The following is a 19,162-nucleotide window of genomic DNA, read 5'->3' as shown; positions in this document are numbered from 1 at the left end:
CACACAGCCCGCCCCACTGCTCTGCCTCAAGAGGCCGCACCTCACGCCGTCGCTGCCGCTTAGCCGTGCGATTGGCTAACAAGACTGACATGCTTTCCCGCCCCCTCCCCCGCCGCCGCACCGAGAGGCGGGCGGGACCCCGCGGAAGTTGTCAGTCAAACTCCTCCCTCCCCACCCCTCGCGAGGCCCCTCCCCGGGCCGCGCGCCCTAGCGCGCGCACACGCGCACACACTCCCGCTCGCCTGTACCAACCACCTTCTCAAGTTGTAGCGGTCGCTCGCCGGGGGTTCTCCGTGGGCGGCCGACGGGCGCGTGGGGGAGGGGGTTCGGGCCGCCCAGCGCGGCAAGGAGGAGTGTGTGCACGCAGAGGGCCAGGGCTACGGGGCAGCGCCCCGGGCGATGAGGGGCCGGCGCTGACCGGGAAGAGCGGGCACAGCGGCAGTGGCTCCGAGGGGACCCGCGATGGCAGCGCCCCGGGAGGAGGCTCCAGGCAGGGCGGGCTACGCCGGCAGCAGCCGCTGAGGTGCTGGCCGACCGGCTGGCTGGGGAGCGGGGCAGAAGCGACGAGAGGCGCGCTTGGCGCCGGCAACCCCGTGCCCTCGCCTCAGTTGTCTAAACTTCGTGCTCTCTTCCACCCGCCCTGCGCGCCCGGAGTCAACAACTTCTTCACCCCCCTCCGCCCCCGCCCTTCCCTCCGTCAGCCCCGGGAGCTCGCCGCGCGCCGGGGACCAGGAACCTCCGGCGCTGAGATGTGGCCGTGAGGCGTTGGCGGGCGGCGAGGAGAAGCTCGGCGGCGTCCCGGGGCCGGAGGGCCGTGGGGCCGGGGCGCAGGGGCGCGAGCACCCCGCGCCTCTCCCCCGCCTCCTCCTGCCGTGTCCGCCGCTGCCCGTGCCTTGCAAGCAGCAGCCGGAGCTGCCAAGCGCCAGGGCCGCGGAGATGTCGTCGTCGTCGCCGCCGGCGGGGGCTGCCAGCGCCGCCATCTCGGCCTCGGAGAAAGTGGACGGCTTCACCCGGAAATCGGTCCGCAAGGCGCAGAGGCAGAAGCGCTCCCAGGGCTCGTCGCAGTTTCGCAGCCAGGGCAGCCAGGCAGAGCTGCACCCACTGCCCCAGCTCAAAGGTAACCTCCGATGGCGCAGTCCTGGGAGCGAGCGCAGGGACTGGCAACGCTTGCCTCTGCGCCAGCAGAGCCATTTCCTTCTGGGCTTCTCTCAGCTGGGACTCGTAGTGTGTGAGCCGAGTTCTTCACGATGCCTTGGCGTCCCCTCACCCCCCTCCTCCTTATTCAAACAGGTTTTCTGTGAAGTCTTGACTCTTTCCTTCTAATTCTCACCTGAACTCTTTCCATCCTAGGGGAGGCCAACACCCCTCCCCACCTGCGCGCTTGCTTAACCTGCACTTCCTATTTTGCGTCCCGCGAGGTAGAGCCCTTCACTCTTCTTCCAGGTTTGCCCTTTCCCGGTTTTGCTTTAACAACCGCACGAACCTTCCCCGACCTTCACTTTCCCGAGTGTCAGCTCCTCTGTTCGGCCACTTTTAGCTAGTCCTTTACTTTTACAGTTATAAAGCCGTGTGCACCCACCCTCTTCTCAACTCCACTTCCCATTGATTGCCCCTAAGAGTCATCAGACCAGGAATCCGAATGCAAACATCGGCTAAGAGTTAGCTGGCCTTTGGATGTATTTATAAAGAAAAAGCCTAAAAATTTGACCAGTGTAGTATCTTATTCACTGGATCGTTAGGTTTAAATGGTATCCTGTAGCTCAAAGAACAGAAATATTTAAAATATTCTGTTATCTGAGATGATACACATGGTCTATTTGGAAATATAAAGAAGTAGGTAGTGTTACTTTGCAATTGAATGGGAACTTAGTTTGCCAGGCAGTGATTCCAGGGACTTTGTAGGTTTGTACAGGAATTCAAATTGGTTATCCGTGCCTAATGCCTTGCAGGAGAACTTGGCACTCTTTTTGGCTCACTATTCCCACTAGGTTTAGAGGATTTTCGATATTATTTCCTGGTGTTCTAGTTTATTCTTTGTGTATTACTCAGTATGTTTAATTAATGTCCTTGCATTTTATGAGATAGAAATGATGGAACAAGATGATAATGCTCCTACATTTTTAAATAAAATTTGCAACCTGACGGAGATCCATATCATCAGATGTTCAGATTTTTCAATTCATTTGAAAAAGCTGCAGCATCTCCTTCAAGGCCAGTCTGGTTCTCATTTGTCTTTGGGCCTGTGAATCCAGCCTTAGTTTAAAGGAGTCTAAAGAAAACCCAGATCAAATCACAGTTGACCTACAACAGCTCCAGAACCCTGTTGAGACCCTACCTTGCCCTGACTCTTGGAGTGCTTCTAAATCATGACATCTCACCGTTAGAATCAAACTGGCTTTTGAAAAGAGGTTTTGAGATATGATTAGTCTGTGTTATCGAATTTATCATTTGATTGCTCTTTAGCATACAAAAATTGTTAAAATTACATAGCAAAATGGTAGACTGTAATGATAGGCATTGCCAAGACTTTAATTCTTGAATGATGTCATAGCTATAAAAGAATATCGTCTTTGCTATTCATAGATTTTAAATTTTACACTTATTTAAAATATCATAGTTTTTTTTACACTACTGATTTTTTTTTCCCCATTAAATTGTCAAACTATGTAGTTTGAAGGTTTCGTGCTAGGGTTATTTCATAGTTATTTAATTTGCTTTTTAGTAAGATATTCTAGTTTCTTTTTTTTTTTTTTTTTTTTTTTTTGAGACGGAGTCTCGCTCTGTCACCCAGGCTGGAGTGCTGTGGCCGGATCTCAGCTCACTGCAAGCTCCGCCTCCCGGGTTCACGCCATTCTCCTGCCTCAGCCTCCCGAGTAGCTGGGACTACAGGCGCCGCCACCTCGCCCGGCTAGTTTTTTGTAATTTTTAGTAGAGACGGGGTTTCACCGTGTTAGCCAGGATGGTCTCGATCTCCTGACCTCGTGATCCGCCCGTCTCGGCCTCCCAAAGTGTTGGGATTACAGGCTTGAGCCACCGCGCCCGTCCAGATATTCTAGTTTCTTAGTGTTGTACTTCTTAATAGTATACTTTAATAAAAATAATTGAATATTAAACATTTGGTTGTTTTCAGGCCAGGAGATGCAGCTTTGATACGTTTTGCTTTTTTAAATTTTGTTTAATTTAATTTAATTTAATTTAATATTTTTGAGACGGAGTTTCACTCTTGTTGCCTGGGCTGGAGTGCCATGGCACCATCTCGGCTCTCTGCAACCTGCGCCTCCCGGGTTCAAACAATTCTCCTGCCTCAGCCTCCCAACTAATCTCAACTAGCTGGGATTACAGGCATGCGCCACCACGGCCCGCTAATTTTGTATTCTTTGTAGAGATGGGGTTTCACCGTGTTGGTCAGGCTGGTCTCCAACTCCTGACCTCAGGTGATCGGGCCACCTCGGCCTTCCAAAGTGTTGGGATTACAGGCGTGAGCCACCGCACCTGGCCACATTTTGCTTTTAAAAACCTGGCAAAAATATGGATAGAGTCAGTAATCATCTAAGTTATATGAGGTAGGGTTCAACAGGTTGAAGGTGCCGTATACTATTTGGTCACTAGTAAAGAAAAAAGTAGATTGGAACTTTACTTTAATTGTAGATATTTGCATGAAAATACAGTATTCATCATAAGGAAAATTATGTATTCAGGATAAATTTATGCAAATTTAATTGAGGAAATAAGACCCTTACTTGGATTACAAACTAATAGGAACAACTTCTTTTACTCCAGATGCCAAAATGCATGAAAGTGATTAAAAAAAAAAAAAAAAAAGACATTCAATTGCTTCAGTTGGAACTTTGGCAGTGTACTTGATACCACAGTGTTGTGTTTTTTCTGCGAGTGGTAGTTTTTTCCATTTGTGGCCTTCACAAAAACAGTGGAAAGCCCTTTAGTATGTGTATGAAAGAGAATTTTCTTCCTCCTCTGAAATACCATCTTACTGTGGAGTGATTCAGATATCCATGGACTCCAAGATCTTTTAAGTGTTTATACCAGCCTGCTTGTGTTATACTTTGACCACATGCATCTGAACTGGAAAGGTGCCAACTAGTTTTCCTCAAAGCATAGTAAGGATTAACAAAATAATCCAACCTTTTCACCTGTAAGAAGTATTTGTGCAAAATCATTTAGTAAGGGGGTTGTAGGATTTTAATGGCAAAAATGTTCAGAATAAATTGTTCTATAATTGAAAGTATTTAATAAACAAGCCTTGTTAAAAGGCTTTTCAGTCTGTTTAACCTATTTTATTTAAGATTCTGGAAGGACTGGTTTGGTAAAGCAGTTGATGCCTTACATTTATATTGATGCCTTACATTCATATAACATTTTAGCATTTTAAAATTATTTTACCTTAAAAATTTTCTTAAATTATAGAACAGTATTGTTCATATCAAGTGAAACAATCCAAAGATGTGCAACCCTTAATACCTGTGTATCTCCTGCTTTTTCACACCTAGTAAGGGTAATACTGTTATTTGATAATCCGTGGCTCAATGTATTTTTACAAACATCCTATTCGTTGGGTCATCCCTGAACTTTTTGCAAGATCAGTAGTCCCATTTTATTGATGAGAAAGGTGAGGCCTAAAAAGAAGTTTTCTGGCCTGTGATTACTTATCTGGATGATGTTGCAACTGACACTGGGACCTAGGTTAAACGATTTCAGTATTTGTGCTGTTAACTGTTTTACGTAAATTTGAAGCAGTGTGATAGAGTTGGGTCTTTGGGGTTAGTCCTGGGTCAAAGGTAAATTTTTAATCTTTCTAAGTCTTTTTCGTTACCTGTAAAATGGGGATAATACCTTCAATATCCCCAGGCCTGTGGGGATTAAGGGAAATAATTTAAGTACCTAAAAATAGGCAAAGAATGTTAGTTCCCATTCTCTTAAATATTTGAAAATCCAGATTAAAAATATCTTTAAATGAAGGATTATTAATAGGATTACTTACTTAAATGGTAAACTTTCCTAGTGTATTTAAAGTGTGATTTTATTTATAATCAGTTTTCAGATATGATTTATGTGAAGTGCAGCTGTAACATCTTTCAGCATGAGTGTAGAAATGGAAATAGGATTAAGTCAGACTCTTTAAAATGTTAAAAGTTGTGGTAAGATTTTTTTACCAAGCGAAGAAATCAGACAAACCAGTAGAATTGTATAGATGTGCAGTCCTCATAGGAGACAGCCAGGAAATAAATAGCAAGATCAAGCTGAAACTGGCTTTGAGATTGAAATCCCCTTCAGAAGAGGTAAAACTTTCCCGAGTAGCACTCAGATTCTTTGTTGGTTCTTTCTTAGCAACTGGGTCCCACTGGAGGTATTGAGGCCAGTAATAGTGGTGTTGATTGCAGTGCTTTCTTACCTTTAGGGGGTAAAATGTGTGTTTTCTAGAGTAGGTGATCTAAGGTAATTGTGGAACAAGAACGCTGACATTATCTTAAGTTCTATAGCTAAACCTTTTTGTGGAGAGAAAATAGTACTACTCACTCAACTTTTAAGGTTTATAGATCTTCTCAAAGTTACTATCATTCCATCTAAACACAATTGGGATGCCATTAGAGGAGAGTTCAAATTCATCTGAAGATGTTAAGAAAATTGTTTACAAAGGGAAATAACATTTTAGTCATTTTAGGACTATTTTCTGAGATATCTCTTCTAGAAGATTTATTTTTAAAAAACTTAAAATATTTTTAGGATATACTTAAGAGAAATTGCAGATAAAGTGTTCACTGCTAGTCGTCACATAAAGGAAAAACTTTTCTATTTAAACCTATTTTAACATCTTTAGAATTCCTGTTTAGGATCATCTCCTCCTTCCCTCCATTTTATTATCTTATCTAATTGTTAATTGTGGATTATTTTCTGAAGTGTCTAACTGAATAAAGTGCTAATCCAATAAAATGTATTTGGTAAAATAATGTAACCATTGTAGTATGTTACTGTCATGTAAACAGTGGATTTAAGTTGTCTTCCTGCATGAGTGATGACTCATCCTTTCAGCTTCAGTTTAGCCATTTTCACCTGCAAGAATAACATTTTTCTCTTGATAAAATTACAAAGATGAATTAGTCTTTAAGGAGTTATTGCTGCTTTGGATTTCAAAGACAGGTTTACTAACAAAAATAACACATTTAGATTTTTGTGCTTCATTTTTAAAAGTTAGCTTTTTGTAAAAAGCTGGGGATAAAGACTAGTTTGTTTTTATGTGTTTAGCACTGTGGTTCCCAATACTGGCTATCCCTGGAGAGGTTTTTTTTAATTTTATTTTTTAATTTTTCTTTCAGACTGAGTTCTCGCTCTGTCCCCAGGCTGGAGTGCAGTGGCACGATCTCTCAGCTCACTGCCACTTCTGCCTCCCAGGTTCAAGCGATTCTCTTGCATGCACCACCATGCCCAGCTACTCTTTGTATTTTTAGTAGAGATGGGGGTTTTGCCATGGCTGATCAGGCTGGTTTCAAACTCCTGACGCCAGGTGTTCTGCCTGCCTTGGGCTCCCAAAGTGCTGGGATTACAGGTGTGAACCACTGCACCTGGCCTATACCTGGAGAGTTTAAAACAAAACAAAACAAAACAAAACAAAAAATCAATACCTGGGCACATCCCCAAGAGACTGTAGATTAATTGGCCTAAGGTAAAATCCACTTACAGTATTTTTAAAAGTCCACAGGGTGATTCTGACGTGCAGCCAGGATTGAGAATCACCCGGTTAGCATTGTCTGTCTATTGATTTAATTCATTAATTGAGACTTTGTCCTTTTCTCTCTGATACTCATGGTTCATTACCCAGCCTATTAACATTTCCTGCCCTGGCTTCACCTCCTGCTATTTACATTTCACTCTCTTAACTTTGCTGCCCCCTATGGCTTATTAAGTACTTTCCTGAAGGGGAGATAGTGCCATTAGATTCTGGAGTTTTAGGTATGATGGGATGATTCTGTTGGTTTGTTGTCATTACCGTAATTAAAGCCCAACTATTATTTGATGTAAGGTGGTCAATTTTCTTTTCTCTGTGATTTTTGGAGCTGGCAAGTAAAAGAACATATACAGGTTTGCTTAATTTTGATCCCATCGTTCAGGATAATAAGTAATGATTTCAACCACTTTGGGATATCAAACTAGTTTCCTCTGTATGCTCACAACACTGTTCTGTTACTTGAAAATCTAGGCCTGATACTACCGTTGTATGTGTTAAATACAAGATATTGAACAAAGGAACTATTCTTGAACTTTACTGCATTTTGGTCATGCCTTATTTTTATTTCACATCAAGAAATGCTTTTCTCCAGAGTGTTTTCGTGTCTATCTTCTAACTTAATCTTGACCACAGCTTTTTATCAAAGGTAGGGCAGTGAGAACTCAGGGCTGCTTATATTCCATATTCCTATTTTGTCTTTGTCTTTTCTGATAACCAGTTTGAATGATACTTGTGTTAGTTGATTTGTTGTTTGGGTGGGTGTTCAGTTGTTGTGTTGTGATGCTCTCTCTCCAGAATGAGATGGTGAATCTTTCCATGAAAGCAGAAGTCATTATCTGTTTTTTCAAATCCTGTTAAGGTACCAAGTACAGTATTTTGTGCACAATGTGGTCATAGAGACAGAATCACTGTTTTGATGAAGAAATTATCTGTTGGTTTTCTAGTCACCCCTTCTCCTTTGTTGATTGTGCTCCTTTTAGTGATGTTTGGTGCTGTCTACCAGAGATTGATTCTCTTCTGTTTTGTTTTTTGGTTTTCTGTATTTTCTTGAAACAGAGTCTTGCTCTATCACCCAGGCTGGAGTATAGTGGCACAATTATAACTCACTGCAGCCTCAAACTTCTGGGCTCAAGCAATTCTCCCAAGTAGCTAGGACTACAGGTGTGTGCTGCCACACCCAGCTGTTTTTTATTTTTATTCTTGTACAGACAGGTTCTCGCTATGTTGCCCTGACTGGTCTTGAACTCCTGGCTTCATGTGATCCTTCGTCTTTGGCTTCCCAAAAGCTGGGATTACAGATGTGAATCACTGCCTCACCCAGTTTTTTGGTTTTAATATATTTATGCCTAAAACTGGTTCAGGGTTATTTAAAACAGGGGTATCCAAGGGAGAGAATACAGTCACGGGTTCTTAGTTTCTGTTTTTGGTTGTGCCAGTAAAGCCCCTTCCTCATCCCTCTTTTCTGCTTATCACTAGAGACGGAAACTAAAAACTATGGCTTCAGGATGCTAAAAGCCTAAAACAAAATGAAACAGAACAACAACAAAATAAGGTGGGTTGGACAAGCTTGATTTAAAGTAAATGAATTCTGGGTCCTTAATATCTTGGCAGTAAATAGTAAATGTAGGTTTAAAACAAAAGGTTATTTGTATTTTGCCAATGAACAGTATGAGTGACGTGTAACATTATTGAGTGATTTGTTGCTATGAAAGTTACTGGATAAAATGTGTGAGGAAAAGTAATACTGGGTTGACTCCTAGATGTGGACTTGTGTATATAAAATAACTGAAACAATTTGTTTGCAGTAATTTCTAAGTTTGAGATGCAATCTTTTTTTTTATAAGGATGTCCTTGAAGGGAGGTAAAAGGAACAGATTTGAAATATATAATCACTTTTAGTGTATTATTATGTAACAAGGAATCTAAATGCTTTGCTGAAAGAGTTGTACATGACAGACTGGGATTATGCAAAATAAACTCTACTTCTCTGAGCAGGATGTTGACTAATAAGCAGTTTCAGGCCTCGTTTTTATATCTGTCTTTTTGAACTGTTACCTGAAGGATTTTATTTATGTGGGCCTTTTAAGTGAGTAATGAAGAATTTTAGAAATCCCGTAATTTTGATTGGGTTTCCTGAAGAAACATACTGGGACTGTTTTTTTTTTTTTTTTTTTTTTTTTTTTTTGGTGAGGGTAGTCTAACTTGGATACTGAAGACAAGGGATTTCTTGGAAACACACTCCTCCTACTGGAATGGTGATGCTAATTGCAGCTACTATAACCTTACTGTGTGTTATATCTGGTTGAGCTTTCCAGTGCTGAGTGGGATCTCAGAAGTCATTCTGGTTTAGCCTCCATTGGGAATTGATTTCACTCTTGTTATTCTAATAAATATCTTGCCATTTCATCAGAGAAGTTTTCTTTAAGGTAGGGAGGAAAGTATCAAATCTAAAATTGTGTATTTTTTCAGCAGAACGCAGATTTTAAAAAATTGTATATTTTGTCTAATTGGTTTTGCCTTCGTTTCACATTGTGTCAAGGATATTCCATAATTATGGCTATTACCGTAAGTCAATGATTGTTTGAACTCATTGTTAATCCCCTGCCTCTAAATTGATAAAAGTGAAAAAGGTGAGACAGTTTTTGTTATAACTGCTGAATTTTGATTAGCAAAACTGAGTAGATTTTTAAAACAACTTTTCAACAGGCTTTTCTAAAGAAAAATATCTATTGAAGTTAAAAGTAAAATAAAACATAACTTCTGTAGGAATATGTTTCTGATTTTATTAAAACAAATAACGACAACAGCAACAAAGTTGCCCTACCATTTTTCTTTAAATTGGCCAGAGGCAAAAGATTTTGTTTGCTATGAAATTAGACACACACTTTATTTTCAAAAATCTAGTACTGAAATCTTTTCCTTTCTTTGGTTTTCCATAGTGCATAAAATTTTGGTGAACCACTGCAGAGATTAAAGCTTAGTAAAGTGAATAAAATTATGAATGCTTTTTCTTTTCAAATTTAATGTCTTTAGGAGTTTATAGTTGGTGGCGAATTTACAGACTTGTAAGCAGGCAGTTTCAAGTAATGTGATAAGTGTCATGATAAGAGTAAGCTCTGAAATGTTAAGGGAGTAGGTGAAGGACTCAGTCCTCCCTAAACATGTTAAGGGAGGGGAGAGATCAGGGCAAGTTTCCTGGAGAAAGTGACAGGTAAACTGCCATCTAAAAGGCCAGAAGGTGTTAAGCAAAGATAGATGGGCTAAGAGGTCCACCCAAAAGACAATCTATGAAGACCCAGAGGTAATTCAGCATAGTATATTTTGGGAATTACTAGCGGTTTACATAGCTGTGATCTAGAATATAGGTTACATTCTGTATCTCTATGTGATACATTCTATATCACTAGAGAAGTGGAACAACATTTAGGGTGTAGTGCATAGTCTTGTTGCTATGTTGAAGAATGGATGTAGGCACTTTATTGCATTTATACCTTACAGTACCATGAAGAGTGTATTGGGAAATGAGAGTGAATAACACTAGTGAGGATACTGACACGGTAATCCAGACAAGAGATAAAGGTGCTTGTCCAAGTGGGGATGGGGTGGTATCACAGGCAAAATCTGGTGAGAGGGAACAATCAACGATGATACATTTCTAACTTGGGCAACTGGATATATGATAGCAGTTTATTGAAAGGGAAAAAGGGAGACATTAGATTTGGGAGGAGAAGATAATGGTTATTTTTTGGACAGGTGGAAGTGTCCATGGTAAATTGAAGTGAAGCTGCCTAGTAGGAAGGTAGATTATTTGGATATGAAGCAATATGCTAGAGGTAATTTGAGAGTCTTTGGCTTATACGTGGCATTTGAAGCACTTGAAGTAGAAATGACTGCCCACTGAAAATGGATAGAATGAGAAGACGCCAAGGAATACCAACATTGAGATAATGGGTAAGGGGAAAAGGTACAACCAAGAGCCAAGACAGACAGCTGGAGTGGGGGCCACAGAAGACAGGAGAGAGTGGAGACGAGGCTGTCAGGGGAAGAGAGTCTTTACAAACTGGAGGATGGATGGGGAAAGTAGTAACAGTGGATAACTGTGGACAAGCCCAGTAAGAACTGAAAAGTTGCCATGGGTTTGTTAGTCTTTAGGCAACATTGGTGACATGAGAGGCGTTTGGAGGACTGATAACGTGAAATGAGATTTGTGTAAGGTGGATAGTGAGTGGAACTTGTAAAAGCTGAATGAGTAAGTATGGACAACTCTTTCAGAAAGTTTGGCAGTTAAAAATTACTGTCTCTACTGGGTAAAGAATGCATTGTAGCAGAACAAGATTTTTAGGAGGACAAGTTACGAGATTAATAAGCCAGGTAAGACATTACGTTACTTGGGCTAGGGTAGTAACCCAAGATAGAGACGGAAAGATGCATTTGAGATATATCTTAGATAGGACCTTGTTAATGAATTGTTTGGGAGGAGATGGAAAGGCAGAGGTGTAGGAGTCCAGGATGACTCTCTCGGATGCTTTAGCCTGGACACCTGGGTAGATAGGAATGTGTCCCACCACCGAGAAAGGAGTACACTGGAGGGGGAACCAGGTATAGAGGGAAAATCCAGAGTTGTATTTTGGAAATTTTAAAATTGAGATGCCATTTAGAAACCCAGTTGTAAATATAAAATAGACCACTGCATATGTGAATCAAAGAGTGCCCATTTGGTAATTTCTATGACTTCTAAACAGTAGCTATATTCTTTATATTTACCTTTAATGGCCTGCCAAGACTTTCAGATTTGCTTTTAAGAAGGCACTGATAGTTTGGGTTGCTGGCCACATAGTCTCCTGGCCAAATTGGGATTATCTATTCCCTACTCAATAGAACGTCTTCTGTGTACACTGCATGAGAAGATGTCATTGTTATGTGCATGAAGAAGATCACAAAATCTTGCTGGGACAAGTTGCATGAATAAGGTTACTTAAAGTGCCTGCTTTTTGTCTTTAGACTATAAGTGCTTTGAGACCCGAGAGCCATATCTTCCTACACGGCATTTAGATAGTGCTGTTTTATATTTATTGAATGAAAGAATGAAGCAAAAGCTGTTAAATTGATTGAAAGAAAAACATCATTTTATATCATAAAATAATTTACAATTTTAGGATGATTTATAACTGAGTAATGTTTACCTGCAACACTAAACTGGTTAGCATTTAATAGATGAAAACAAAACCTAGGTAGGTTACATTCTTGTGCCGGTCATGTATGACTTGCTCTTCTCAGTTGGTTGCTGATTCCTCTATTAAATGGAAGATGTTTGTTACCTGGACTGAAGCAAAGTTTAGTACCTTATTTCCTTAGAGTGCAACTGATAAATATTTATAATTGAGAACCTTATCAAGAGAAATATGTTTTGTTTTGTTTTTTTTGAGACCGCGTCTCACTCTGTCGCCCAGGCTGGAGTGTAGCGTCACAATCTCTTCTCACTGCAACCTCCGCCTACCGGGTTCAAGTGATTCTCCTGCCTCAGCCTCCCGAGTAGCTGGGATTACAGGCACCTGCCACCACGCCTCCCTAATTTTTTTTGGTATTTTTAGTAGAGACAGGGTTTCACTATGTTGGCCAGCCTGGTCTTAAACTCCTGACCTCGTGATCCACCCACCCCGGCCTCCCAAAGTGCTGGGTTACAGGTGTGAGCCATGGCACCTAGCCAATACGTTTCTTTCTGATAACTTGAGATGAGATTTGCGTAAGGTGAGTAGAAATTGTAAAAGCTGAATGAGTAAGTCTTTAGACTATAGTCTTTAGTGTAACTAAAGACTAAGACTAAGTCTATAGACTATAGTCTTTAGACCTTTAGACCTTTAGACTATAGGTGCTGGGCAAGTAAGCCAGTATTGAATGTAGATTTTTCTAAGACCCTTTAAAGCAAGGGATTTTTGTTTCTTAAATTCTTCTGATATAAAAATGCTTCATTGATCTTCTTTGAGGTCTTCTTTTTAGCACTGTCCTCTCTCTCCTTTTTAGGTAACCTAAAGTTTTTCTCAAAAAAATATGAGAGCATTTGTTTTATGAATGAGTACTGAGAAATAAGATGAAGTGAATTGTTAATCATTCAGCACATTTGTGTCACAGATTTTGGAGTCACCACTCAAAGTTATAATGATCTGTAATTAACTTGAAGAAATTATTGTAGATTATCAAGAACTGATTAGAATCTACTTATTTTTGCCTCTTTTGGAAATGTTCGGTATATTCTGGTCCCCTTTTACAGAAAGTTTTTGAAAACTTTTTAAAATACTCTTCCACATTAGCCTAGTACTATCTTTCTGATCATTTCTTCTCAATTTGAGAGAGGAAAAAAGTTAGGTAAAGATAACAGAGACTTGGAAATAAAAGTCAATTGGGTTAATCTACCACTTGACTGATTTTATTCTTCCACTAAAACTTCCAGACAAGCTGAAATTAAAGTTAGATATCATTTCCTCAAATAGTTTTCCACATGCATTTGTGCTTCCAGTGAATGAACCAACCTAATTTTGAATCCAGAGTGAACATAAAGTAGCAAATATAACAAGTGCTTTTAAGATGCATTTATTTCCCACAGTCATATTGCTTTCATAAGACTTTTTTTTTTTTCTTTTTTTTCGAGACAGGGTCTTGCTCTGTCCCCCAGGCTGGAGTGCAGTGGTTTGATCTCCGCTCACTGCAACCTCCGCATCCTGGGTTCAAACAGTTCTTCTGCCTCAGCCTCCCGAGTAGCTGGGATTACATGCTCCTGCCACCACAACCAGCTAATTTTTGTATTTTAGTACATACAGGGTTTTGCCATGTTGGCCACGCTGGTCTTGAACCCCTGACCTCAAGTGATCCACCTGCCTTTGCCTCCTAAAGTGCAGGGATTACAGGTGTGAGCCACTGCACCTGGCCCATAAGAAATTTTGATTATTCATGTAGGAAAGGTAAAAATAACTCAGCCTTCACCTAGCTGCCGTGTATCTAGTCATTGGTTTTGGTACTTCATCTGTTTTGATAATCTATTTTTAATTTGGATCACCTGGATACTCTCTGTATATTTTTAAGAACTAATTTGTTTAAGATCTAGAGAAGTAACTTCTATAGAACAGGAATGACTATTTTAGGTTATAATACAATACTTGCTGTGAGTCATAAGCGAATCTCAGTTTTCATGGTTTTCTAAAATAAACTCATTTAAAGAATATGTAATGGGAAGTGTCATATTTTAAACTACCCCATTATGTATTATTTTTGTAAAAACTTATAGACTCACTGTTGAAACAACTCAAAGGAGAATCTTACAATGGTAGGAAGTAAAAATTCCCACCCAGAGGAAGTCTCTTAAATTTTTGAGCATCTTCTCATATTTACCCATGAGTGGGATCATACTGTGTATATTGTTCGATAGCCTATTATTTTCTCTTAATAGAATATTACAAATAGCAAATTTCTGAATGAAAAATATTTAGTCAATTTAGAATTGTTTGTGAATAAAGTTTTTATTTCTGGAAATACTGAACCAACTCATTTGAAACCTTGGTTATAAGTTTCTTATGTTTAAAGGAAAGGAGATAATTTCTAAGAGCACTAGTATTTAATTTCATGGAGATTATACGAAATTCCAGCAGTAAGAAATAAACAAAAGATTGGAGCTGAAGACCTTAAGTGCTTGCTTTTTGCCCGTTGACCAGATAAATAGAACTATCTGCATTATCTATGCAGCATGGGGTTTTTATTATTTTTACCTAAAGACATCTCTTTTTGGTAATAACAAACGTGTTTTTTAAAAAAGCCTGGTTTTTCTCAATACGCCTTTAAAGGTTTTTAAATTGTTTCATATCTGGTCAAGTTGAGATTTTTAATAACTTCATTTTTAATTTGTAATAAAAGTTTACAACTTGATTTTTTCAAAAAAGTCAACAAACTGCAAGCACCTGTTAATAAAGGTCTTAAATAATTGTAAAAAAAAAAAAAAGGAAAATCCAATTTAAAGAATGTACCGTTTTAAAATATGTATATAATATTTTATGTAATTTTCATGGTTATTGGATTTCCCCACCACCACCATCCCAAGCCCATCTATGCTGATGGTAGAAGGAAGTGGGATGTCTGTAGAGCTTAGGTTCTGCTCTAGAGAATTGAACACCTTGTTTGTTTTTGTTTGTTTGTTTGAGACAGGGTCTCGCTCTGTCACCCAAGCTAGAGTGCAGTGGTGCAATCTTCTCACTGCAACTTCTGCCTCCTGGGTTCAAGCAATTCTCCTACCTCAGCCTTCTGAGAAGCTGGAATTACAGGTGCGAGCCATCACGCCTGGCTGATTTTTGTATTTTTAGTAGAGACAGGGTTTCGCCATGTGGGCCAGTCTGGTCTCGAAATCCTGACCTCAAGTGATCTGCCCACGTTGACCCCGCAAAGTGCTGGGATTACAGGTGTGATCCACCATGCCCAGCCCAGTTAGTTTTTTGAAATAAAAAATAGCAGTAGTTGCGGATATACTTACATTTGAATGGTAATTGATTAAAGCATGGAAATATTTATGTTCTTGAAAGTTTTAGTATTGTAGGGGTTTTCTTAAAATAATGCATACATTTATATATTAGAACATTATCAAACTGGTAGTGCGTATGTGTTCAAATTTCTTAAAATGTGATGTCTACAATTTTTTTCCCACCATTTTCAATTTTAATGAAATCACAGAACCTTAATAAGTCATATTTAGTCACAGTGCTGTGAATCATTTGTTAATAAATGTTTCCATTGTTACTTTATAATAGCCTGCTCTCTAAAGTTTCAAATAAAAGCTGATTTTAGATTTTTAGTTATTAATGTTCTAGGGGTATTGCCAAAAAAAGCTACATGTCCTATATTCTGTGCCAGTTTCTTAAATTAGAACCTTGGATTGCATCCTCAGCGTGTCACTGTAGTGGTATTGCTGGGTTGCTATGATACAGTGCTTGTTCTATAATTTGTAGCATGAATCCTATATGAGATCTTACTTTAGATTTCAAGTATGTTAGCAGCAGTAATTAGGGATGTTTTCCTCTAAGGAAAATTATAGCTATAAAATTATTATTTGTTACAAATGATACCTGCTACTTCAAATTATTTATCATTAAATATAGAGGATTAACAATGGACAACTTGAAATAACTTGGTTGTCACCTCAGAAGTTTATTTTATCACTGACTTAATGAAGATGGGCAAGAAAAGGAAGGCTTTATGATAATGAATATATTAAGATTTCAGTGTTCTTCTACTTGGTATTTGAAATCTTGAGAAAAATGAATAGAGATTAGATTTTCTGGGAAGATGCATTTGAAACAGTACAAGCAAAACTGCATTACAGGGGGAAAACTACAAATTATCTTACTGTATGGTATTAAAAAAAATTCGGTGAACTGTTCTTAAACCAGCCCTCTGTGGTCATCTTAATAAGTTATTATTACTACCTCTTTTTCATTTTATGTGTTGGTTTTGGGATTTCATTTACATGTTCCTTGAAAATTTTTATTAATCTAATTTAGTATTATAAGTTATAGGCAGCATAAAGACAAAACTAGTGGATTCTATGTATGTGTTGTATAGACTGGTGGTGGAATGAAGTTTATGTGATTATTGGTCAGTGGCATTGCTGCAGTTGATCTTTAAACTTTTACTGTCTCTCAGCAATGTTTTGGATATTTGATATGAAAGTATTTTAGATACCAGAACGGGACTAAATTTTTTAAACAGCTCTATTGAGATATAATTCATATATCATGTAACTCCCCATTTAAAGTATACAATTCCATGGCTTTTAGTATATTCACAGACATGTGCAGCTACCACCACAGTCAATTTTAGAGTAGTTTCATCATCTTAGAAAGAAATCTCATGCCCTTTAACTATCACCCCCCTCTTCCTTTTGGGATTCCCTGAGCAACCATTAATTTACTTTCCGTCTCTAGATTTCCCTATTCTGGACATTTCATGTGAATGGAGTATTATAATATGTGGTCTTTCATAATAGACTTCTTTCGTTCATTTTGCATAATGTTTTCAAGGATTTATTCATGTTGTAGCATGTGTTAGGACTTCATTCCTTTTTATGGCTGAATAATATTCTATCGTATGGTTATACCATGTTTTATTTATCCATTCCTCAGTTGATAGACATTTCATCTCTTTCTACTGTTTGGTTGTGAATAATGCTGCTATGAACATTTGTATACAAGTTTTTGTGTGGACATATGTTTTCATTTCTCTTGGGTATACACGTGGGAGTGAAACTGCTTGGTCATAAGGTAATTCTGGGCTTAGTCACTTGAGAAATTGCCATAGTTTTTTCCATAGTGGCTGCACTATTTTACACTCCCACTTGTGGTATATGAGGGTTCTCATCGCTCCGCATCCTTACCAGTACTTCTTATTTTGACTTTCTGATTATATCCATCATAATGAATGTGAAGTAGTGTCTCCTCGTGGTTATGATTTGCATTTCCCTAATTACTAATGATGTCAAGTGTCTTTGAACATGCTTATTGGCCATTTGTATATCTTCCTTGGAGAAATGGCTCTTTCGACCCTTTGCCCACTTTTAAATTGTTATTTGTCCTTTTATCGAGTTGTAAGAATTCTTTATATATCCTGATATAAGTCCCTTGTGTCTTTTCACTTTCTTGGTGGTATCCTTTTGAAGCACAAATGTTTTACATTTTGATTAAGTCTAAATTCTCTTTTTTCTTGTTACTCATGCTTTTGGAGTCATTTCTAAGGATCATTTCCCAAATATGAGGTTATGAAGATTTACCCCTATGTTTTCTTCTAAGAATTTTATAATTTTAACCTTTACATTTAGGTCTTTGGCCATTTTGAGTTAATTTTTATATAGGGTATGATGTAAGGATTCAGATTCATTCTTTTGCGTGTAGTTATCACATTTATCTCCACACCACTTGTTGAAAATACTTCTTTCCCCATTAGATGGTCTTGGCCTTTTTGTTGAAAATTAGCAGATGGTTTTATTTCTGGATTCTCAATTCTGTCCCATTGATCTATATGTCTGTTCTTGTGTCAGTACTACACTGTCTTCACTACTTGTTTTATGTAGTAAGTTTTGAAATGGGATAGTGTGAATCTTCCTACTTTGTTTTTCTTTTTCAGGATTGTTTCAGCTGTTATTGGGTTAGTTATAATTGCAAAGGTTAGGTTTCTGATTTAAGATCTTTTGTTCTTTCTTATATAGACATTTACAGCTATATCTTTCTAAACACCCTTAAATTTTGGTTGTTATGTCTTCATTTTCATTTGTCTTAATGTATTTTTAATTTTCTTTTAGGTTTCTTCTTTGATCCATTAGTTAAGAATCATTGAATTTCCAAATATTTTTGAATTTCCCAAAAATGTTTTAACTTCTCTTTTTTAAGAGAAGGGGTCAACCAGGTGCGGTGGCTCACACCTGTAATTCCAGCACTTTGGGAGGCCGAGGCAGGCAGATCACCTGAGGTCGGGAGTTCAGGACTAGCCTGACCAACATGGAGAAGCCCCATCTCTACTAAAAATACAAAATTAGCTGGGGTGGTGGCACATGCCTGTAATCCCAGCTACTTGGGAGGCTGAGGCAGGAGAATCGCTTGAACCCGGGAGGTGGAGGTTGAGATGAGCCGAGATCACGTCATTACACTCTAGCCTGCGCAACAAGAGCAAAACTCTGTCTCAAAAAAAAAAAAAAAGAGAGATGGGGTCTCACTGTGTTGCCCAGGCTTGAGTGCAGTGACTGTTCACAGATGCTATAATAGTACGCTGTGGTCTCTTAACTCCTGGCTTCAAAGGGATCCTCATTGCCTCAGCCTCTCAAGTAACTGAGCCTATAGGTTCATGCTACCAAGCCCGGCCCCAGGTTTTGTTTTTTTTTTGTTTTTTTTTTTGAGACATAGTCTCGCTCTGTTGCGCAGGCTGGAGTGCAGTGGCATGATCTCGGCTCACTGCAACCCCCACCTCCCAGGTTCAAGCGATTCTCCTGCCTCAGCCTCCTGAGTAGCTGGGACTGTAGGCACACGCCACCATGCCTGGCTAATTTTTGTATTTTTAGTAGAGATGGGGTTTCACCGTGTTGGCCAGGCTGGTCTCAGTCTCCTGACCTCGTGAGCCACCCTCCCCTGCCTCCCTGAGTGCTGGGATTACAGGTGTGAGCCACCATGCCTGGCCCCCAATTTTTTAATGTTACTGATTTCTGGCTTCATTCCTTTGTGGTCAGAGAACATAGTTTGTATTTCTGTTCTTTTGAAATTTTTGAGGTTTTACTATCTGGTATGTGGTCTGGTCTGTCCTGGGGAATGTACCATATGCGCTTGAGAATATATATTCTCCTGTTGTTGGGTGGAGTGTTATATAGTGAGTATAAATTCTATAGTGTTCCATAGACACCTG

General features: G+C 39.3%; 1 protein-coding gene across 1 annotated transcript in view; it reads left to right on the top strand.

Moving 5' to 3' along the window:
- Positions 1-238: 238 nt before the first annotated feature.
- PPP2R5A (protein phosphatase 2 regulatory subunit B'alpha) overlaps positions 239-19,162 on the top strand; it is a 77,192-nt gene continuing 58,268 nt past the window's right edge. Inside the window, exon 1 of the mRNA XM_010372481.2 lies at positions 239-1,117. Within this exon, the coding sequence (XP_010370783.1) occupies positions 937-1,117 (181 nt within the window). The 5' untranslated portion in view covers positions 239-936. The remainder of the gene's footprint in view (positions 1,118-19,162) is intronic.

The sequence above is a fragment of the Rhinopithecus roxellana genome, chromosome 8 (genome assembly GCF_007565055.1).
Source record: "Rhinopithecus roxellana isolate Shanxi Qingling chromosome 8, ASM756505v1, whole genome shotgun sequence".
Classification (NCBI taxonomy): domain Eukaryota; kingdom Metazoa; phylum Chordata; class Mammalia; order Primates; family Cercopithecidae; genus Rhinopithecus; species Rhinopithecus roxellana.
This window is presented reverse-complemented; position numbering and strand designations above follow the sequence as displayed.